Source organism: Plectropomus leopardus, chromosome 15, assembly GCF_008729295.1.
Source record: "Plectropomus leopardus isolate mb chromosome 15, YSFRI_Pleo_2.0, whole genome shotgun sequence".
In the NCBI taxonomy this organism is placed as follows: Eukaryota; Metazoa; Chordata; class Actinopteri; order Perciformes; family Serranidae; genus Plectropomus; species Plectropomus leopardus.
Window position 1 is genome coordinate 28,870,598 of NC_056477.1, and position 24,957 is coordinate 28,895,554.

General features: G+C 37.6%; 1 protein-coding gene across 1 annotated transcript in view; it reads left to right on the forward strand.

Moving 5' to 3' along the window:
* The first annotated feature begins 6,412 nt into the window (after positions 1-6,412).
* Positions 6,413-24,957, forward strand: part of slc24a3 (solute carrier family 24 member 3) — a 106,335-nt gene continuing 87,790 nt past the window's right edge. The window contains 1 exon segment of the mRNA XM_042502174.1: positions 6,413-6,599. Within this exon segment, the coding sequence (XP_042358108.1) occupies positions 6,413-6,599 (187 nt within the window).

Below are 24,957 nucleotides of genomic sequence, written 5' to 3' on the forward strand. Positions count from 1 at the left end.
GGTAGGGTGTAGAAAAAACATAAAGTTCATACAGGAAACAAACTGCAGGCTTTTGCATGAAAGTCTGGGGCTTTTTCAATCTATCCACCCCTTCCACCCACAATATAGCATACAAAGCCGTTACAAGCTCTCAACTGACAGCACCAACATCTGGCTGTCTGCTGGCCTATAACAAGTTAAGTCAAGTCAATTTTATTTATAATATATATATATATGGGATAATACATCTCAAATCACAATTTGCCTCAGAGAGCTTTACAGCATACGACATCCCTCTGTCCTTAGATCCTCACAGCGACTAAGGAAAAACTCCCCCCCAAAAAACCCTATAACAGGAAAAAAAAGGTAGAAACCTCAGGAAGAGTGACTGAGGAGGGATTCCTCTTCCAGGATGGACAGACGTACAATATATGTTGTAAAAAACAATTAAATTCCATCACAAATTTTTCTGGTCATGTCCTCAGCTGGCCGCATTCTCAACTGGATCCGTCCAGTGGCCTATCATACAGCCAAAAAGGTGGCTTTTGGTGTTGGGATCTTTCAGTGAAAGTACTGAAAAAACGGCAGTATTTGATGACCTCTGAATGAGAGCAGGCAGGTTGTTTAGGTATGAGTGTTGGTGCCTCAGTAGTCTATAGCCTCACAGAGCTTCTAACATGGTTTTACATTCTTTGTCCTGTTTCTTGTTGTGTGAAGGCATATTCCATGTGACAAATGTATAGACTGAATGATTCCACAGACTTGTTGTGACATAGCTATTTGCTATTGCAGCATGTTATATATGAAGTGTCAAATGAAGGCACCAAATATTGTCCTATTGTTCTGTTGTCTACAACAATCCTCAGCTATGAATTACTCCATGAACTTTATAACTTTGTCAATAATGTAGGCTACATCCCATTATGTGAAGCTAAATGTTATTCTAAATTACATTATAAAGATACTTAACAGGCTCCCACAAACCACTTTGGGAACTGCTGTAATGAACTGTTTTTATCTGTAACATTTTAATTTATCCTCTTAAATTGACAGTTCAGATCAGATCAGAATATGTCAAGATTCTGTCATTTCTAAACTGCACTCCTAAGATGATCTACCTGAGGGAAATAGTACATTAGACATTCACCACTTACTTTTCACCTCTGGCACAACTAGACATTCAAGTAAAAGACATTCAGCCATTGTTGCTCATTAGTCCAGCTTCCTATTGAAGCAGCAGATGTCCTTTGGAGTGGAAGAGTAAGTATGTTTTAGAGTTTGCTTTTAAGCTTGAATTTATTATGAATATTTTTGTGGTGCATGGACTACACAAAACAGACCGAACCAACAGTGTCTCAGTCAGCGAGGGTGGGACAGTCTTCTGTGTGGGACGTAATGAATTTCAAACGCACCTAATCAATCTTCTGTGAGAAAAAAAAATCCTTTTAACTGTTCCAACCAAATCCCTGATGATCAAAAGAGGCAGGAGCAGCTTCAATGGTCCACGCAGAAAGGAATAAACATGGAATCCTGGAATGATTTACAGGACAATGCTTGGACTAACAACACATCAAAGGCAGGTGTAACATCACACTACAAACGCAGTGTGTGTGTGTGTGTGCGTGTATGTGTGTGTGTGTGTCCCTGTGTAAGTGTGTGGCGTGTGCATTAGACGGAGAATGAGTATGACGCGAGTGTTTGAGAGGAAGACAACGATGGTGAGAGCATAAAATCTACAACAGACTCCTAAGGTGATTCCTTATGTTATAAAGGAAATTTGAAAATATACACTGAAACTTAAAAACACAAAAACATCTGTCTGTACGTGTAGATATTTCCAGTAGGTGAATTTGCAAATTCAGGGACAGTAAAGGAATGGATCACCTTACTGACTGGCTTACCCTGACAACCCTTAACCTAACCAATCCCACTTGTTTTACAGAAACATAACCGATCCAACCAATGAAGACAAAGAGTGCTAGCCAATCACAGGGAGTGTAGGGCATTCCTCTTTCCTTTGCTGTCCTAGGATTCTCAAATCTGCCAAAGATGGCAAAGAAATGGGCACCAGCTAAAATGCCATGCTGTTAGCCATTGCACAGGCATAAGAATGTAAACCAGATGACATTCGTGCTGCTTAAGTCTCCAACGGGATATCAGGAACTGAAACATCATTAGATTCACCGTAAGTTGTTGCAATAATATTGTATTATGACTTAACTACCATGATGATGTGGTGGTCTGTGGTGATTCCCACTCCTAATAAGAGTGGTATCAATATTCCTCTCACTTTTGTAAAGAGATGTTAGTGCAAAAAAGTATTAAGTATAATTAAGTTATCTCTTTTGTGTGACATCTGCTTGGCTCTGGATTCCTTCCTTTAAAAAGAAAGATAGCCTCGGAGCTGATGCTCTACAAAGCCTTCTTCTGGTTAATGTCCGCTCGCAGGAGAATAAAGTGGATGAGTTGCAATTGAGGCTCACTCAACAACAGGAAATCAGAGACTGCCCTGAGCACATCTTGACAGAGACATGGTTAACCCCTAACATCCTGGATCAAGCTGTTGCACTCGATGGGTGGACCCTGTTGGGAGCTGAAAGGACAGACTCCGATGCAAATTCAAAAAATACACTGCAGGAATTGAATGATGCCATCAGCAGCAACAGGCCCAAGCAACCGGCTGTAACTTTTCATAGTAACTGCTGATTTTAATCAACTCAACCTTCAACTACAAAGATGTAGCAGGATCAAGGACAAATGTAATGTAGTTTTTTTAAACTTTGTTTAAAAAAATGACCAAAATATCTACCTTTTACCTTCTTTTACCTTCTTTATAAAACCCACACAAAGTTTCTCAATGTAAAATATAAACATTGTTTTTTATAAATGTTTTTGAAAAGATGCCCAATTTTGTTATGTTTCTGGTGTGGAAAGTCTCAAGGAAGTATGTAGCTGACATGATCTCACCCACGCAACATATTTTAATGCCATGTCAGTAGCAACAGAATATGACTTGCAGCGTGTTATTTACCTGTTAAAGGAACCATGAAATAGCTGGTCTTATCCTACACTGACACAAACAAACAAAAAAAACTACTCTTTTTTTTTTTTTTTAGGAGTTGATATAAAAAAAAAAAACATGTAGCTCTGTTTGGAGATTTTACCCGAAGGATGAAGGCTAAAAATCCCTCACTACCTCCTAATCCAGCACACTCCATGTCATTGTCATTGTCTCGAATCACGGCTGTCAGACGCTATTGCTCAGGATGAGGATTATGCCCAATCCATCATGAAGGAAGTGCGTGTGTGTGTTTGTGCGTGTGTGTGTGTATAAACATGAGCCAAGGGGCTGTGGGTGTAATCTGGGAGCTCTGCCACACTGCCTTCTATCTCTCACATAGCATTATGGCTCTCCGGTTTCTGGCCGCTCTGCGATGACACTGTTACACACCTCAGTGGGAGGGCAGGAAATACACGAAGAAGCGGAGTGATTTTCACAAACACTTGAAAGATCAATGTGGTCAGATGATAGTGCTCAGCAGTAACGCTTCAATCTCAAGTGCCAAACTGTTTATTTTCTCTGCCCCTTTCACTTTTATGTTGCTTTTTCTGCTCCACTTCTGGAAGAAAAGCATCCGTCTGATTTTGCATTGTACAGAGGTCACAGGGCTCGACCTTTGGCCCCAATCAGCTGGAGTGCCTTTGAGAGTGTGTGCGTGTTTTGAGCTGAGAGATCAATCTCATTGGTTTTAATGGTAATGCTCAGGGTGGCTGTCCTCTTCAAAAAGAGCTTTTGCAGAGCCATCGTGTCAACAGGAGTTTCTACCCCTGCACTTAATTTTTTCCCAAGAGACTCAATTTTTAGAACAAATCTGAGTTTAACTGAAAGAAAAAGACAACTGGCTATAATTACTCTGATTAAATACATTTGAAAGGCTTTGGAAAAAGATTACATGCAAGTCAATTTTAGACTTATGACCCATTATAGTCAATAATAGCTACTGCATCTTATTGTGATGCCATGTGAAATAAAAAAAAATCTTGATAATTCTTCTGTGGAGACTAAATGAAATTTTGAATAGAAAACATGCCTATTTGAAACATTTTGTAAACCTTTCCATTTATAAAAAGTAAGAGGTGGTATTTTAGGTGATTCAAAAAGCCATAGTTCACAAAACTGCAAATTCTGCAATTTTTTTGGCTTTTCTAGGTCACATGACACTATGGCAAAAGCGCTTGTCTGTAGGAACTGGCTCCCTCGGACATCAGAAATGATGAAGGCTAGTGTGGTGGCTGCAATATATATAAAGCTGTTAATGTTTTGAACATCCATTGATGTTGTCAAATGTTATCACCAGAGGAAAAGTCTCAGAAAATGACTGGATTTGTGCAAATCTTTAATGGAAAACCACCCAATGTCACACTATAAACTTCACATTCTACTGTAGAAAACTGTAATAATGTAACAGTTTTTTATGGTAATTTACAATAGTGATATCATAGAATAATGATATGCTGGCAACAACTGTAACAAATTTCCTGTAAAATTACTATAAATGACTGCCAGCTTTAGTTGCCAGCATAATAATTATTTTACAGTGTCAGTTCTGTATTTACTTCAATAGTATATTGCTGTTGTAAATTTATTACAGTATTCTACAGTAAAATGTCAGATTCACAGTGAAATACTGTAGCTAACCTGCTTGTGGCTTCTGTCCCTCCATTAGGCCTACTTTTGGAAAAATGCAAAATACTGCATAATGCTGTAAAATCATACAGCAGCCCACTGTTTATGTTAACTGTGGCTCTAAAGAGCATCAAAAATGTATGTTTTTTTTTTTTTTTTACTATATTTTGGGAAAACAGTGCACTTCTGTTAGGGTTGTGCCCAACTTTTACAGTAGTTTGTTACAGCTGCCAGTACTTCACTGTAATATTATGGAAAAATACCCCTCTGTAACAGCATTATAAGATCCTAATAGACATCATTTTAGACATAAGTTGTTTTTTTTATTGTGTGAACAGTAAAAAAAAACATTTCAAAAACAGACCTTAAATATGGATTAAATACAAAAACATTATTATTAATTATTATTATTTTTAAATTTTATTTACGCAATTTCAAGTCAAAGTTGGCTTCATCGACACAGTATTGCTCGCTCTTTCACGCGCGCAAACACACAAACACACACACACACACACACACACACACACACACACACACACACACACACACATGCACACGCCCCTCCTCCCTCGTGCTTCCCTCTCTCCCTGTGACACCTCCTGCTCTGAAACCATACATCTTAAATTCACATGCTGAGGAGCTTCAGCGCTTGTCCACGCCGAGAAAGCTCACTCGTGTACCGGATCGGTGAGCCATGAAGCCCGCCCTCTGACTCCCACCACGGAGAAGGAAGAAGTCGGGGGAGGCAGTTATCACCAGGCACTTCAAACTGCATCAAGCTCTCCAGAGTCTGCTCATAACCGGAAATGTTTATTTGAAAATAAAAGCATATAGTCTACACCAACTGTTTGGTAGGCTATTTGCGTTTAAAACACACATGGCTCATATACAAGTAGGCTATTACTTTGTAAAAATCAAATTAATGACGAAAAATAAAATAGTATTTTATGTTGGTATGGGATTGTACTTTATTTTTCAGAGTAGCTGGGGTATGACTTGATATATTTATTTATTTTGATATCATGACCCTCCTTGAAGCCACAAATATTTTTTGAGCTTCCCTAAGTGATGGGGGAAAAATGTTTGACCCTCCCTCCACTGTAAATAACCATATTTTATAGTTTTGGCTATGATAAACAATGTGATTTTTGAGATACAGTACACACCTTTCAAATCCACTTGCAGATTTTGGGGCTCTGATGGCATTTCAAATTAAATAAAATATGACCATTTAAAAACTGAACATCCCTTCCCTAAGCCAAATCAAACAAAAATCAGTTAAATCAAGACCCCCCCCCCCCATGCTTAAAAGTGTCGCCCCTCCCCCACCACTCCCTCCCCTCTCATAAATAACCAACTGTCCCTAATTTTTATAATTTTAGCCCTCGTTAGTAGTAGGATACTGTTTTATGAGCTCACACTATGTTTTTTTTAGACGGGCTTTTGCTGTAACATTTCTAAAATATTTAGTGTATCTTCAAGTTTGAGAATTTAAATGTGTAAAAATTTATTATATTTTACAATTCAGGGTTTTTTTTATTTTTGAAATTTGAGACCGGAAGATATAGCTTTCATCCTCCGGCTAACTTTACAAGCCCACCGACGAGCCAGTCATATCTTCTCCCGTCGAGTAAGTTGAGTGCCCACACAGCACATCTCTCTGTCTCTTCCTGTTCGCCTCAGTTTCTCGTACCTTTGCACCACCACCGGGGGTTCCGCCGGAACGCTCGCCGAGAGAAGAGCGCCATGGCCCGCGTGGTGGTTGAAGGGATGCCGGAGACGGCGGCCGCCGGAGGAGGAGTGATGCTGCTGAACCGACGGAGGAGCAAAGCTAAGCGGAGAAAGCGAAAGGAGTTGTTCGCCATCCAGATGTGCTTCGCGGGGGTACTGCTGGGGCTCGTCGTGGGGCTCAAGTCGGCAGCTCAGAAAGCAGGTGAGGGGCTGTGTGAACGTCTCAGTGTTTTTTACTGTCAGCACACACACATGAATACATGTTGAATTTGTGAAGAAGACAAGGTTCATGTGGAGTTTGTGGTAAGCAGGAACAACAGGCAGTTTGGAGGCAAAACGACGGTTAGAGAAACATGCTGTGTTGTCCTGCTATCATGGGTAGGCTATTTATGTGTCTTAACAGTTCTGTGTGTTTTTTTGTTGCATTTTAAATAACTAAAATAACAAGATAATCCCAAAGACTATACTGTGGTGAATGTTAGACAGGAATATATACAAAAAATGTGTCTGCTGAAATTGTGCTGTAGGCTAAAATATGGTATTTAAAAAAGTAGTCCTAGTGCAGAAAAACCAATACAGAATAAAAAACACAATCTACAAGCAATAAAAAAAGACATGAAATGCAATTGAAATTGGAAATTAAATACAGTAACATATGGTATTTAAAGTATTAGTCCATGTGCTGAAAAACCAATATAGACTAAAAAACACAGTCTACAAGCAATAAAAAAGACATAAAAATGCAACTGAGTTCCAATAGTTACTGAAAGAACTCATCACTGATCAGGCTGTCAAAGATATAACACATTATAGATCCCAAGATTGAATTTTTGCTAGTATACAGTTTTTCATGTACTGGCACGCACATTTACAATCACTGTAAAGATGGAAACAACAACATGCCTTCCTGTAGTACAACATCTGTAACTAATAATCCCCTGGAAATGATAGCAGTGACTGTGCTGCTCTGTTGAATTACTTCACAGAGAAAATCCACTTTTTAGACTGTTTTCGGCAATAGATAAGACAACTGATGAGCTTGATGTGAGGTTGGAATTGGGTGTAGATACCTGGTAGTTTATTCAGGTGACATTGTCTCAATGACAAGCTTAAAGGCAGAATTTTTTTCTTTTTTACTGGAAATCTAATTTTAACTGTGCAAGTTTATGGCCGTGAGCAGGGATTTTCATATTGACTGGATCATCAGTATTCATGTAATCAGTGGTGTCAGTTGTAACGTTTAAATAGTGTACACAAGCTCCAGAGTTTGGAACAGCTTTGTATGATTAGCACCTCTGAGCTCAGCCAATGTTTTGGTGTGTTTTGCCAAGTAGGTCTTGTTAATGGTCAAGTCAGCAGCCCAGTTAATGTTATCGAGTATTCCCCGCTCCCTGCCCAAAACACAGCATGTTTATAGGTCTTTTAAAAATTCTTAAAATGTCTTGAATTTTGTAAATATCAGGCCTTAACAGTCATTAAATCTCAGGGCCCGCTTTTATATAACACACACTTCTATCACTCTGCACACAAAATGCGCTTTTCAAAAATCAAGCTTTAAAAAATATTATACATTACTATTATTTTCTACTTTCATTGAGTTAATATTTAAAATAGCATTAGTCCTAATCATAAATATCAAATTTTCACTAATTTATATCCTTTAAATGCCAGATTTTTGACATGATGCCACTATGTTTTTAGATGAAAAAAGAACTCCCCAAAATTAATTATTTTCAGTTTACTATAAGCAACGTATTATTTCTTTTTTTGAAGATGACAGCCTGGGATATGTCAGTGATTAACAGCAACATTGATTGTGACAGTACACTTAGTGGAAATAGCGTGTATTTTCTCCATATGTCAAATATGGTAAAAATGACAATATCAGGTGAAAAATAGTAAAATTGACAAATTCCAGGCAAAAGCTCAGAATGACACCCAGAAATAATACAATGCATGTTTTTATGTTTTGATGGTTGTGAGATCAACATGTCAGTTTGAATGGGTTTCAATGGAGCATTTTTTGCACTTAACAGTCTGAATGTAACAATTTCATTTCCACAGTGTATTTTAGACTTATTGTAGGAGCTGAGCTGGAAATTCACTGATTACACTCAAATACAAAAGCTTGCCAAAATTTTAATTCATCTATTTTTTAATTGGTTTTTGTCAAAATAAGTGGAGCTCTTCTGCATGGAAGCCCACGTCTGATGTAACAAATTTGTGTTATGTTACTTAACATTGAACCTAAAACTGTCTTTACTTTATACTTCCACTTACCTGTTTGCAAAATGTGAGTAACTTTCCTCACTCCAGTGGTCTTATTCCTGCATAAAACCTACCTCTGCTGCAGACCATATTCTTCTTACCTTTATATTTATCTGCAATGTTTTTTAAGTTTTTTTATGAACATTTTTTAAGTTGAATGAACAAACCAAATATACAAAAATGGTTAACACATATATAAGACAAAGAAAATAAATGAATGGATATGCATAATAATAAACCACTCAGGAGAGCTCATAAATCATTCACAGTTCACAAATCATTCAACAGTCATAGGTTGATAAATAGAGTAATAGTTAGCAGTGAGAAAAATAGAATAAAAGACATTCTTTGTGTTACATATTTAATGCATTTCTCCCATCTATCATTAAATATATGTATTATTTGGTTTCTAATTCTCATAGTAGTCTTCTTCATTTCGTATATTTGATTCACAAGATCTTTCCATTTATTATTATTTAAGTTATCCATTTTAACCAGTTTCTTGTTATTTTTTTTATCTGCAATGCTTAAGTGAGAAAATCATGAAAATTTGTTTAGATGACCTTGAAAGTATTAGAAAAGCAGTGAATTTCTAATAGCCATAGACACCCTGAACCACACAGCCATGTGATGTCATCAGGATGTAAACAAAACAACTGCTGCAGCTGTGTAAAGAACACACCGGGGGACCAGCATCTCCTCGTCCACCATTCCAAACTCTTCCCCTTATTGATTATCTCAAGATGTTTGAGTTTGGTTATCCTAAAATGAACTCGGCCAGAGGGATATAACATATGGTATGCCTTTCAACATTAAGTGCTTATTGTTCATTTTTATTAGCAACTGGCCGACTCACTGACTTTTCTGTGCTGAAGCTTCTGTTTTGGGGGGCTACAGAGAATGCCAGATGTCTCCAATGCAAAAAATGATCATGAGTGGCACGTTTTTCTGGTCTTGGCACCTGATTTTAAATGTTTTAATACAGTTGATTGTATGTTCTCAGCTCAGCACTCAAGCTTCGTAATGTGCATCTGTTGTCTTTATTTCAGCTCAAAATGACCAATGAAAAACTAAACATATACACACACCCAAGGCAGCTTCTATGAAATACAAGAAACAGTGCAGTACGGGAATAATTATTAATTAAGCAATGAGTTGATTGCACAACAATTACAACTATTTTTGAATTTGGGTTTGAGCTTTGAATTTTGTGTATTTACACAATTTTAAATCAAACAAATGACACAGTTAACAACAACCATTATTGTGAAGGTTGATTAAAAAGGTTCTGCCAGTTAGTAACTCTTCACATTGTTGGAAACATGCCTCTTTTTGTGCGATAGTGTTGGATAGTAGCATCATGCATGAGTTATGTTTCCTCAGATAAATGAGGCACCGGGGGCAAGAATTTATGATTGCAACATGATGGCTAATGATATTGGCAATTATTTAATCTATTGTCAATGGACCTGTAGTTATGTCTCCTGAAACTAAGGGTTTGTTGTTATTTTTATTATAAGATGCCACTCTGAAAAATTAATTATGATGGTCTTTTTTTTTTTTTTTTTTTTTTTACAATTTTATGATATTTTGCAGACTAAATTAACTGAACTCACGGTTTTCTCATCAGATTCAATTTAATTAGCTTTCTGTATGCAACACTCGGCAAATACAGGTGATGGGTTAGCGGCTGTACACGTCACACCTTGATACTCTTGGTACCCCTCCATCGTCAGTTTTGGATGCTCAGGGACGGCATGTCAAGTTAAGCTCATGACATGCATCGTGTCTTCTCAAAATACACGTCCGTTTTCAAGGTAAATGTGCACTTTCTTGTCATTGAAAGCATTCAGTCTCATTCCAAATGAGCTTTAAATGTAGGTTTACTTTGTTTTTGGGATTGCTTGTTTTTCCAAGTCAAAAACCTAAAGTTACAGTAACATAAAAACAAAGAAAAGCAGCAGTAAATCCTCACATTGCTGATATTGGATTCAGAGAATGTGTGACTTTTGTCATGATGATAATTAAAAAAACATTAACAACCATGTGAGTAAAAGCTGACCAGGTCTAACCCCTTAGCTCTATAACTGATTCATAATTTCAGCACCAAACTCTACGATGCCATCAATGGTGACCTCTCCTTATTGAGAAATGTGTTGTGATTTGGTGCTAACTGACAGCGTATTCACACGAATTCCCACATGGGGGACAGGGCCCTCTTCTCATGTCGGTAATAATTGCCCTCGGGCCGGGCTGAAGCTTTCAAGGTCTTCCACACACACGTGTTAAGGTGTGTGTATTCCCTCATCTTTGCTCGCCTGCATCGCCCTGCGGACTGACACGTGGACACACACACCTCTTGTTATATCTCCTTGTCCTCCATCTGTCCTTTTTTTTCCCACCGCTATCCCTCTAAGCGCATCCATCCGCATCTCACCTCCTGAGAACACAAGGTAAAAGCCAGACTGAGGACAAAAGCACTATAGGACGGGGGATTACCCATATGAGCAAACACATGTTGCTGTTACTGTCATCTGGTAGTTTTAATACCATTGAGCTTTGCTGCTTGAGCCAAAGTCCCTCCATCCTCCATCTGTGACTAGCCTAAAAGATGTGCGCACCAGCCAGACAAATGGTCATGCTATAGAGAAGACTAATGGCTGCTTGGTATATCTGCTATACAGTATTAGTCTGCAGATGATCTCATTACATAATATAAAAGCTCTTGTAGGTGGGTCCCCTACTCTTCGCACGCTAGCAGAGGACGGGAGGGGAGAAGCACAGACGGAGCACTTTGCGCTGACAAAGCCTCGGGACTCAGCGAGCCAAATTAGACAAAAAGGAAAAGAGACAAGAGTGGAGGAAAAGGAGGTGGAAGGAGGGGGGTGATGTGAAGAGGAAAAGTGGGAGCAAGCAAGGACAGCGGTGGCAGTGATGGAAAGAGGCAGAGGAGGGGGATGCTGATGGAGTAGACCGGACGGAGGGAAGTGGGGTAAAAGTGAGATGGAGAGGATGAGAAGGGGAGGCAGGCGGAAGAAGAGGAAAGATGAGGCGGGGAGCTTGTCCGTGTTGAGGTGGATGAAGTGAGGATGGGAGTAAAGGTAGTAATGAGTCAGGGAGCGAGGGGCGGCAGAGGTGGCGGGATGGAGAGAGATCAAGTTATCTGATCACTGTCAATGTCAGACTTTCTCTCTCTCGAAATATTAACTGCACAAAGGCCTTTTCTTACAAACTAATAATGGATTCACCTTTGAGGCATTTAGTGTTTTGAGCAAAGCTTTTCATGAGTTGCATCAGCATAACTTGCCTGAAATAGAGGGAAAAAAAAAAAAACATCTTCAGGATGTCTCTTGAGTAAATGCTTCCAGGGAAAAGTCCAAAAAAAAAGCAAGCTAGAGAAAAAAAAATGGAAAAATAGAATTTTTATAAAATGATAACCAAAACACATTCTTTCAGAAACACTGTTTGTTTAAAAATACCAGGGCTTTATCCCACATATCTGCAATTGTAGAGGAACATTCACTTGCAGGTCTCTTTTTTGGAAAGGCTCTCAATTTGTATCACCATGAACAGAGCTGCCAAATGCTCCATGCTGGGTAGCATTGTCTCAATAATACACCAACACTGCAAGCTAGGCATAGCAAGACAGCTTTATATTTGCATAGCACATTTCAACAACTGGGCAATTCAGAGTGCCCTTCCCCCAAATTTTCAGAAAATTGAGAAAGTGTTTTTTCTGTAATCCCACTGACAAAAAAACCCCAAACAAACCAAAACATAACCTCCTTGGTGGTGAAATGAATTCTACATTAGAAGATATTTAATCCCATAGAAATATATTAGCAATTCTTCATGAAGTGTGACAAAATATATCATATAAGCCCTGTTCAAATTCTGCGTAGTCCCTGCAAAACTATTTTTAGTCAGAATTCAAATTAAAAGTCCAAATAGAAAATGAAGGCTTATACAATTAAAAAGATTATTATCACTATTAGGGATAATAAGACTATAATTAAACTTAAAAAAGAATTAAGGGAATTGAAAAAGCAAATTTAAAATGTGAAATGATAATTTGAAAATGTAAAGTGACAATACAAAAGTGAAATTTAAGATGCAAAAGCTTCAGTGGAAATGCTCAAACTGAAATCTGAAATTGTAAAGATGAAACTGAAAATGGCCTGGAAACAAAAGAGAAACATTAAATATGAAGCTTAAAATGGGAAATGGAAAAGCTTAAACAAAAACAAAAATACTTATTGCATTTGCACTTTGCATTTGGCATTTTAATTTGAATTATGATCAAAAATATCCTCCATACAAAACTCTGTCAGGGTCTGAAGTATTTTTACAGTGACCACAGAATGAAGAACATGAGTATATGAGAGTATTTCATAGGGAAAGAAACAAAATAAAAGCACCATCAAATGAAAATAAATTATTGCTATATCACTGGATACTCAATATCTTCAACAAATTAGTTTTGTAGGCGAATACTTAAGAGGTTCTTTAACCTTTTCCATTAATTTTTTGATCTTCTGTTCTTGTTGCCAGTGGGCAGATTCTGACATTTCCCACTAATGGGCTGCTGCTCCTCCCTGGGCGGTGCCTTTGAAGGTGTGATTGACAGCTTCATTAATTAGCTAGTTAAAAAGAATAGAGACAAAACTGAGGAGGTACACACAAGGAACATTTTGTTCCATTGTGTACAAGATGAGATGGCTGATCAGTGACTGAATCCAAACATTTTTATCCAAATATATCCGAGGCCTTTGATAAGAGCAAAAAGGATCTTGACTGTATATGAAATGCATATGATAGGTACAGCTCATGGCTGCAAGGTCCCATGAGTGAATATTTGCGTTAACAGGAAATGATAAGTAGGTTGATAAGTTCTCCTGCCTTTGTTCATAGTGAAATCAGCAACTTTTAAAATGTGTATATTTTTGACCAGTCATTGCAATTTAGAGAAGTTTAAAGTTGCATTTCCCTGTTTCTGAGTGTTTCCATAGACAATCCTTAGCTGGGTTGTGCTTGTGGAGTCATTAAAGCTGCATGAATTGATCAGTAAACTTTCTGTTGCTGCCATGACACAGGGTAGAGGAAGTACTGTCGCTGGCATAGGGACCGCAGGGTGCGTTACCTAGCTAATTCTTGTCTTATTTAGGGCCTGATATAGAGTAAAGTCATCAGATTCACTGCCCCATAGTGCTATTTTCCAAGCCACTGTGGCTTTCATATTTCAGGGGACCCATGTGAGCACTGTTTCAATGGGAATGAGTTTATATGTGTGTGTGTTTGTGTAACTGAGTTTTAGTATTGATATTTCAAAATATTTTATTTCAATAATTTAATAACTTATTTTGAAAAATAAAAGTATTTTCTACAAACCCAGTCTTTAGCAAAAAGAAGCCTAACTTCTCAAACAGTAAAGCTTTGTGTTTTTATTTCGTCTTGTGAGTGTGTCCTTCATATCATTTTGTGTTTTAAAGCTTTCTACCAGTCTATGAATTCGATGAAGGTGGAACACTTCATGAGATCTTTTTTTTTTCCTCAACAGCAGTTTGTGGAGTTTGAGTTGCATGGTGGATAATTGATCCGTTGATGTGATTACAACCAATCAGATTAGAACAATGCAAAAGAGGAGCAGCTGCTGCAGAGGGGAGAGAGTGCAAACTTTTAGAACCATCTTAATCAATGGTTGGGTGTCACATTTGCTGTGTCTGGCGTTCTGCTGCTCCATCTATGGCCAGAATACACTGCGCTTTTCCATTAGTGGGAAATGTCAGAATCAGCCCACTGGCAACAAGAACAGAAGATCAAAAAATTAATGGAAAAGCTTAAAGAACTTCTTAAGTATTCGCCTACAAAACTAATTTCATGAGGACTCTGCTCTATACAATAAAACCAGACCCCCCCATATTGTAACAAGTAAATGAATAAATAGAATACTATAAATAGTGTAAATAGTAGATAAAAGATAAATAAAAGGATAACAGCACAAAGTATAAAAACAGATAAAAATGTTAAAAATAAAGCAACATGCCAATAATACAGACTAAAATGTATAAATAGTCAATAACTAAATAGTTAACATGATTCTTAATGATTGCTAATGTTGCTCTGTATGCACAGTCTAAAATCAGCGACATTATGGTTTAAATTAAAAAAAGTGTTTGCAAAGGATTAGAAATGAAGACCATAAAATTGACTGTGCTTTTAGCACCATTTTTGGCATTTTTGGATACGCTGTGCTATGGAGGCCTTTGAACCAAAAAGTATTGATTAAAGTCTTAAAACCAGTGTGCTAATTAATTTGTAAAAGTCTTGATATGTAGCACCTTTTTGGGTTTGTGATCCCCAAAACCAGAGAGACCTCTGCTTTGGACACGGTCACTCTTTCTCTTCCTCCTCTTTAGCTCTCACCTACACTACACTGTCACAAACATACACGCCCTGATGCACACACACCTCCAGACTCAGGACTGTGTCTAATTCAGCTGCATCTGGGTCAGCCCGCATGAATAGAGAGCAACACTCCCCCGCTCTGACACAGACACAAACAACCCCTCTCTCCTTTTTTCTATCCATTTCTCCCTCCTCTGTCCCACTCTGTCTCAATCATCCCCTCCATCTAGCGGTCGCTCTGCTCTCATCTTGTCCCTCTCTACCTCCATTTTGGTGGCACTCAGCTATCATTTAGGTATACCTCCCTGTAGCTGTAACCCTTGTGCCCTTTGTAGCACCCCAGCTATGAAGCACCTCCAGTTTGCTTTTCTCCCCCCCTTTTTTTTTTTTACCCTTGCTCACTCTCTCTTCTGTATCATCAGTCTTCAAAAGCCTGTTTGCAGAATTTGCTCAAGCACAGTTCCCCTGTTTGTTGACTTATTTATTTGCTGCTTTTCCTCACCGTCCCATAACTGCGTCATTGTTTCCCAGTCAAATACAATTACCTACTGCGTTTGCCCAAGCAAACTTAATGCAGCTTAGTGAAAAAAATGTTTTTGTGCTATCCCTTGTACCAATAGGACCATGGTGATATTGTTATTCTGAGCATGTTAGCATGCTTAACCTCAAATCACCACTGTGCAAAGTGTAGCCTCACAGGGCTACTAGCGTGGCTGTAGACTTGTCTAGTCATTGAACAAAACAAGCCAGATGTTCCCATATTAGTCTAAAATTGGCAAAAAAATCAGATTCAATCTGAAGTATTTAAGAGTTTTGCAGGAATGAGTCCTTAAACCTGGAAATGAGTTAGCATTTCAGCCTTCCAAGTTCCCCTGTCTTGATTTCGATTGTTTTTTTTTTTTTTAAAGGTTTTTGGTTAGATGCCTAAAAAAGAGACTTTCAAGTTTTGTTCTACAGCATAAACTACATCAGTAAATACCCCACTCAAAATATTAAGTTACTATTATACGTACTATTAACTTCTGGCAATTCCATTTACACTCCGAAAATCATGAAAGTATTGTTCATTTGTGAAATTTATCTTGCTGAACAAATGTCTAAGTATCAAAAACTTTTGTTTGCCACACAGCTAAACACAGCCTCACTGGCTTGTTTTGGTGGCAACGATAAGTCGTACAACCATAGTGTAGTTCATTTATAGCTTAAGGGTAGCTTTTTACTTTTGGCAGTTGCATTTTGGCCTCAAAAATCCAAACAGTGATGTTATCTTGTGAAAATGATCTTGCTAAACAAAATGTGTAAGTATCAAAAGCTTTTGTTTGCCACAGAGCTTATTTTTTGGCGCAATCCAATATCCAATGGAAAAATCTCATAGGAATTTTGTTGAGGGAACCAGGGCGATGTTTGTCTCTGGGTTTGCCTACACAAAAATATTATCCAGCATACTACTGAAGAAGAATGAAACCTGATTTCAAATCTGACTAGACATTAAGTACTGCTATTTACTATAGCCTACCAGATTGTTTCTGCTAATTTTTATACATACATACATACATACATACATACATACATACACTATTTTTCCTTATAAAGTTTAGAGGTTTGATTGCCAGGCTCATAATAATAGGACATAACAATCATTTTTTTGTAGCTAATGTTAAATCTGCATAGATTTTTTGGCCATTTGGGGGCAGCAGACCAAACTAACAAAACAGACACCTTGTTTTTACACAAAAATTGTCATATACTTTACACCCTGGTGAAATGTCAGGAAGGTCACTCTCCTGTTAGCTCTGTTTTGGGCTCCTCCTCCAACAAAATATCTATCTCTTTGGCTACTAATGTTCAACTATGGTCACTAGCTAATTGCTAACTTTGTCTGTCTGCTGTTTGGTGCTATTTAGGTTAGGGTTGACAGATTATCGGCCTGGCTGATCATTGGGGCCGATATTTGGCATTTTGCTGGTTATCTGTATCAGCATTTTATTTTAATGATCGCCGATAAAATTAATTAATGAAAAAGTGTGCGTATCAAACTCAACTAACAGCAGGGAAGGCAGTCTGCAATACATGCAAAAAAAGTACCGGCACAGGAGGAACCTTTGCTTCGTAAAACCTCAGAGAGCTATTTTAATTAATTAATTTTTAATTTAATTTTCACTGAACTTCATAAAAAAAAGTTGCAGGGAACTTACTGTATATGATGTTGAAAGTTTCAGTTTTGATGAAACATTTGCTAAATGCATTAAACAAAGTTTTGTGTTGGAGGTGTTAAATTCCAAATTCTAAAATTTGACAAATGTTTTCATTTGTATTGTAAATGCATATCAGTTCCAAATATTGGCTGTTGTATCCACCCTAAAAGACCAATATTGGTTGACCCCTAATTTAGGTACTATACAGTGGGTTTATCAAATGTTTTTTTCCCTGAAAACTACAGAAGTTAGGTTGTGGACAGTGTTGTCAAAAAAGAGCAAAACACAAAAAAAAGATTCTAAAATGCTCAGTAGATCTTAAGGGGAACCTCAGATTTGGAGCAAATTCTCTGTTGATTTTTCTCTCAATGAACAACACCTTTCACATTACCCAGCATCAAATGATTTTTTGTCAAAATATTAACCAATGCAGCTTTAACATTTTTCCAACCGACTTTATAAAAACTTGAGTCAGATCAGATCAAGCCAGTGGTGTTTAATGAGAAGAATAATGCATCTGTGTGAAGTGTATATGTGAATGCATGAACAGGGGTGCATCAGGTATGCAGATTAACCTCTCCACTTTGCTGTAAGTGACTGTGCTAAGCATTGATGAACTGACCTTCATCTGCACAATATAATAGATGCACGTCAAGGTTATCCACTCACACAAACACACGGCCTTCTCAGTGTTAATGCTCCTCAATTTACAGATACCACTGTGCACTGAACAGCTGTAAAATGAAGAGTGCGCAGTGGCTACATGACACACACAAAAGAAGCGTGTGTGTATAAGTGTGTGATGAATTAAACGGTCGGAACAAGAGGTGCAAATGGCAAGCTGGTGTTCATCAGGGACTACAATATATAGATTTTTCTCTCTCTCTTTCTCTCATTTGTTTTTTATTACTGCTGCTTCATGCTTCTCCTCTCTGTTTTCTCACCCTGCCTGTTCTCTGTAATACATTCTTCTTGATCTGATGGTCATGTAGCACTTCATTACAGGAGCTGCTTTTTGCAGGCTTTGTGACAGCAAGTCCAGGTTTTGATAGATGGCTTTGTGTTACTGTAACAAGCTGAGCACCTGATGGGGCCCCGTCTTCTCTCTGGGCTGGTTTGCCGGGTGTCATATTGTCCTCTTCTCAGACTGAATGATGAATAGGGATCATAAATCTCTGTTTTTTAGTCCAGTTGTGTCAATACTGTAACCACATTCAATGCAAGGACCACATGCAAATATATGCAGCTATAGTCATACAAGTCTGGAGTTCCACTATTCAGTCTGGATGGTAAGTTTAAGCGTAGTGCTGGATGGTATACAGGTTCATCTGATATATCGGTTGTAAGTATTCATATGATCTGAATATGTTGGACACCGTGGAACATTCGTGGTAATGCTCCAACATCGGGTTTAATGTGAGAAGTGCCATGGCGGTGGCCAGCAGAGTGCATTGAGAGAGGGTCAGTATTAACTGCATATTCTTCCTAGTCAGGGTTTACTTTATATCATACCTATTAACCCCTAGCGACAGTTTGGTGCATTTTTCATTCTTCATTTTTTTTAAATCATTTTGGCTGTGTTCATGCATATGGCAAAAATTTTGGCAATATTGTGTATTTTTGTTTAATCTTGTATTTTCCAGCTTAGCTCCTTAAATAAGTCCGAAATACACCGTGGAAAGTGAATTGTTACATTCATACTGTTAAGTGCAAAAAATCCACGATTTCTCGGAGGAATTGTGAATTCAAAACTCCTGGATGATCTGCTTAACTTTTGAAGAGTTATGTGGAGCGATAAGACCTCCTGTAGCACCTGCTGCATCATGCCTTAGAATGTCATGTGACTCTTTGTTGTACATCATATGACCAAAGTGTTTCCAGTTTTGCGAAATATGGCTTTTTCGATTCGCCTGAAATACCACCTCATGCGAGTGCAAAAAACTTCTTTTGTGAGAGATTGTTATTTTTTTCGAAACTGACATGTTTCCATTAGGTGTATTTCATATTCGCAGTTTCAATTTGCACAATTTGAGGGTTAATGCAAACCTGCATAGAGTGGCCTTTATAGCTGGTGATACTCACATTACTTGCACAGTTTTCTGGTTTTGACTAGAATCAGGCAGCCCTACTATTCAAAGTTACTGCTGTACAGCACCAGTAGTTGCAGTAACATCAACCATTGCATCAATGTGGTTGTGTTCCTCAGATCTCACCTTGTCAGATGGGGGTCTGTTGGCCCAGAGAGGCTGTGAGGTGTCTCTGTGGGTTGACTGAGGTGTCAGCGCTTTCCCTTTTTTCCTGTTCTGGCATTGTAACGTCAGCTGACCAATGAACTGCAGGTGTGAGTCACTCAAAGCTTACATTCTGCTGCCATTGTATGAAGGTGTGGGTGACAGGTTCATGCTTTTGTCATTGAATAGCAGACATAATCTCTGCAGGAGGCCCCTGAACACTCACACACATTCACTTAGAACACTCTGACAGATGTAGATTGTTCTTGATTACTGTCATTGAAACAAGAAATTGCCACCATGGCAGGGCTCCAAATTAACTCTTTCTCTGGCCCAGACTTAACAACCAATGTTCCAAAATTATCCTTTTTTTCATTCAACCTAATGAATGTTTTTTTTTTTAATTTTATCAAACTGTTTATTATAAACTTTGAGGTTAACTGTCATTATTTCACTGACTCACTCTGGTAATCCATGGAAGTTCTGCTAGTTACTCACTGCACTTTTATCTGAACAAAAAGTTGAAATCACCCCGAAATGTCAGTCAACAGTGCTTTAAAAAGTTTATCCTGTATGGCATGTTTTACACACTTTTAATTCATTTGTATAAATAGAGAATAAATATTATCTGTGCCACACTATGCTGTCTTAATTTGAACATGATGCTGATTGAGTTTAGCTCACCCAAAAACGGCTTTTTAGCATTATTAGCATTCCTCTGTTACACACAGAGAATTACCAGATGCAAGCTAATTAGCAAGATGTGTTGTGCTTTTTCATCATAATGTACACACATTGTCACGTATGTCCTTTAGATCTAACAGAGCTATTTTCACAGATATTTTTAGGTAAATTGAGCCAAAAATATGAGCACTTTCCACACACATATACAAACACATGTTCTCACAGGCTTCTAATGAGATTATTATGAGGTTCTTGTTGATTCTGTGGAAGTCCCTGACACTGACTCTGTTTAATTGAATGAATAATGAATGATGAATAATGAATCCACTGCAGAGTGGATCTTGTATGTAACAGACTGCATGGCACTTTGAACTGTGGGGGGAAGACTGTGGATTACATGCTGGAGAGCAAGTGTGGGATCATGTGGCGATGCTGCTCTACTAGTCTGCAGGGAGCATAGGGACGCTGTGATGTGGTGCCTCGTGCATTTCAAATCACAGAATAAGGTAATTATTTCATAACCGCAGTGAGAATGATGTCACACTAAGTTTAGAAATGTGTTTGTACATTAATGTTGCATGAGATAGAGAGAGCGAGTTAATGTGAGTGCGCAGGCATGCACGTAGAAAACATAAAAAAATTCTGGTTATTAAGTGGCCACTTGGCTCATCAAGCCACAGCCAATTCTCAGTGTGCTTTCAGACAGACTCATTAGAACACACTTATGTAATCTATTTTTATTGACATTTTTTATGACATTTTTCTTTTTTTTCAAAACTATACTATGACATTTTTATCAGTTTCCTGACCACATACTATATTATAATGTTTTTATCATTTTTCATGACTAACTAAACTATGACATTTTTGTGATTTTTTTGAATGACATACTATACGATGATGTTTTTATCTTTTTTTTGTTTTTACACTTATGACATTATAATAATTTATATACCTCAGTCAAGACTGGATCACCAACTGCCCACAGCATCTAGTGTGTGTCAGATAGTTTCTGGTTCTTTGATTAATTAGTGTCTGAAAATATGCACCACTAAAATTCAGTATCAGCTGAAACAACGAGCAATTAAATGAGGGTCATGTAAGATTTTCGCAATAAAATGTTCATCAGTTAATTAAAAAATGATCAGCAACAAGTTATTTTCGAAGCAATAAGAAAATAAATCATTTTTTCAGCTTATCAATAAACAGATTTGCTCCTTTATCTGGTTAATTTTATCATGAGAAGTTATACAAGGCTCTCTGTGGTCAGTATTCAGTATTGATATTTCATAGGCCAAACAATGTATCCAATTCGTAATCACAGTAGATGAATCATTAATGAAAATAATTTCTTCCTGCAGCTATATCTTCAAACAGTCTTACTAAGGATCCTCATGCCAAAACATATTTTTTTTGTGGTGGGTTTCATGCTTACACGGTGTATCTGTCTAAATCAATCATGTTACACATTGATTTTGATCAGTTTAGTAAAAAACCAGTAGCACTGTACATAGCAAGTCCGTAAAAGAGGGAAATTTTGCAGAAAACATTACATTAAAAGATGGAGGGATTGGGGTCAACATCGGCCCGCTAGAATTGTATAGTATAGTATGGAACAGTGTAGAATTGTATGTTATAGTATGGTATCAAGTGTTATGTAATTATATAGAAATGGAATAGTAAACATTGGTATAATATAGTATGGTACAGAATACTATAGAGGTACGTTGTATAATATGCAATGGAATAGGAAAGAATTGTATATTATTTTATGGAATGAAATAGCATAGAATAGAATAGAATTGAATGGTAAGGAATAGTACATATTAGTATAATATAGTATGGTTTGGAATAGTATAGAATTGTATAGCAGAGTATCATATGGAACAGTGTAGAATTATATGGAATAGTATACAATGGTATAGTGTGGTATGGAATTGTATAGAATAGAATTGTATGGAATAGTACAGATACTATGATAGATATGGTATAATATGGTATGGTACGGAATACTATAGACATGTAATGTGATATGGTATGGAGTAGTAAAGAATTGCATATTATGAATAGAATAGTATGGATTAGTATAGCACTGAATAGAATGGAATAGTCCAGATTGGTATGATATGGTATGGTACAGAATAGTATAGATTTGCATAGTATAGTATTATATGGAACAGTGTAGAATTATATGGTATCTTATGATATGGTATGGAGGAGTACAGAATGGTTAAGTATGGAAGGGAATAGTTTAGAACTGTATGGAATAGTATAGAATGGGATAGTGGAGTATGGAATTGTATAGAATATCATTGTATGGAATAATACATATGGTATAATATTGGTATGGTACGGGATAGATGTATGTAGTATAATATGGTATAACAGTAAAGAATTGTATATTATATTATGGAATAGTATAGGATTATTTATATAGTATATTATGGAATGGGATAGTATAGAATGATATGGAGTAGTATAGACTAGTATAGTAAAGTACAGTCTGCACTATATCAATGTTATGTACAGAACTACCAGTTTTGTTTTCTTTGAGGCATTCTCTGACCTCCATACCTCCAAGTGTGTTTCTGTGTGGCACTGCCTGACCTCCATACAGTCATCAGCCTCTGATCACCTGCACCTGAGGGTTGTCTACAAGAGCTGAGCTAAGCCCCCCCCCCCCCCCCCTCAACCAGCAGCCAGGATCAGAGACACAATGGCTTCAGCCACCATTCCCTTTGATTTTAGACCTAGTTAACTTGTAAAATTAAAATTATTGTGACTAATCTGATGCCTCTAACTCCTCTATGTTGCTTTCCTGAGCTAGGGTTGTAACAATCAAAATGCCAAATAATAGTGAAAATGCCCATGGGAAGTTGCCCTAGTCGAAGGTGACATCTTCATATTGCTTGTTTTGTCTGACAAACAGTTCAGAATCCATCAATATGATGACATTAAAATGAGAAAAGCAGCATCTGCAAATTAACCTCACCTGAAGAACCTGAGATTCTGTGTATGTGTGTTTGTTTATGTGTGTGTGTGTCCTTGTGTCCTGATTGTTCCCAATCTGTTAACAACAGCTCTGTCTCTCACCCTGAGGAGTCTTTTCTCACGTGTTGATAATCCAATCATATGGACACACATAAACACAGTGAGAGCTGAGTTATGATGGATGAACAAATGTAAGAAAGGGTCACTGGGTTTGTCTGTGGGCCATGCTCTGTATTAGATCTAGCTGTGATTAAACATTAGGAGCTATTTTCTGTCTCTCACTCTCTCTCTCACCATCGCTCTCTCTGTCTCTGTCTCTCTAATCTTTCTCTCTCTCTTTCGCTCCCCTGCTCCCCAAATACGCCCTGGCTAATTTATCACCCAGCCCAAAGCCTATTTTAGCACCCACCATGTGTATTCTGGGATCCTCACGCGGCTCAGAGAGACAGATGAAAGGAGGAAGAGTTGAAGCGAGGGGTCCATCCCTGAGGAGGAGTGCGACCGTTCTATAAGATTATGTAGACCTGCTGTCGTCTTTCCCTTTTTTTAATGACTTCATGTTGTCATGTCTGATCTTCTGTTCCTCCCCATTGTCTATTAGGCTCATTGTCATAGCGTGTGTTGGTAATCACGATTGACACGAGGCTCACTTTAAGGCTTAGCACGATCATCCATTGTTGACATTTCCAGTAGTTTTGGGGGATTGGATTTCATGCTCCAAAACACAGTCCATGTATAACAATATACTGATTTTTTTCCCCCTTACTGTGGCCATTAATGAAACTTTGATTTCTTTTTTTAACTCATTTAAATTCTAAACAGAATTCACCACAAAACCAAAGCCATGTCCATGACCACATGCCCCAACTTTAACACATCACACGACAACATCACACTACACCCAACCCAACATCTGGAAACAAACATATCTATATCTGGAAATATTATTTATTTACTACTTATTTAGAGCATTTTAAGGATGTTTTTTTTTTTTTATTTCAAATAAAGTTCTTGTAAGGTTAAATGAAGACATAGCGTTTGAACTGCAACATTCTGAGGATGTTTTGGTTTTGTTGAGAAGTGACAGATCATAGAATGCAATTTTGTAAAATGCTCCCACAATCTTACATGAGAACACAGGGAGAACATTTTCAAAGCAACATTTAGTGAACATGATTGAGGACTGAGATTACAGACCATTTTTATAAGATGAAATGTAATGTAATGTGATATATTAACCATATAAACAACAACAACAACAACAACAACAACAACAACAACAAAAAAACATTTATTGATTTTTGTAGAAAATTGTGCCTGAAGTTTAAGAAGAATGTTCTTGGAACATTAAGAAAACTTGCCACTGAAACATTACTGAAACATTCAGTGGTTACATTTAAACGTTGTCAGAGTGTTTTGAGAACCAAAAAATTCTGGCTGGGTTCCCTCTCATTTTGTATTCGTCCTTCCCATCCCCCAGCCTGTTACTGTTGAAAATGCCTCTGCGTCTTGCTTGCCTTTCAGGGATGTTGTTGTTGTTGTTTGGGTGTGACTGTTTTTTGGTCCGATGAGCGGCTGCTGACTTTTCTCCTAGTTGATTTTGGGGAGGTGAATCAATGTCTTCAGGAAGACACTGCTGATCAAGAGCTGCAAAGTTTCTGTTTTTTTTTTCTCAGGGTACAAGGTAGATTTACTAGTCATTTTTTAAACATACATATATAGTTTAAAAAATAAAATTAAAATTTGTCCTTAAATCCTGCTGCATCTTTTGGAGTAAAGGAGGAGT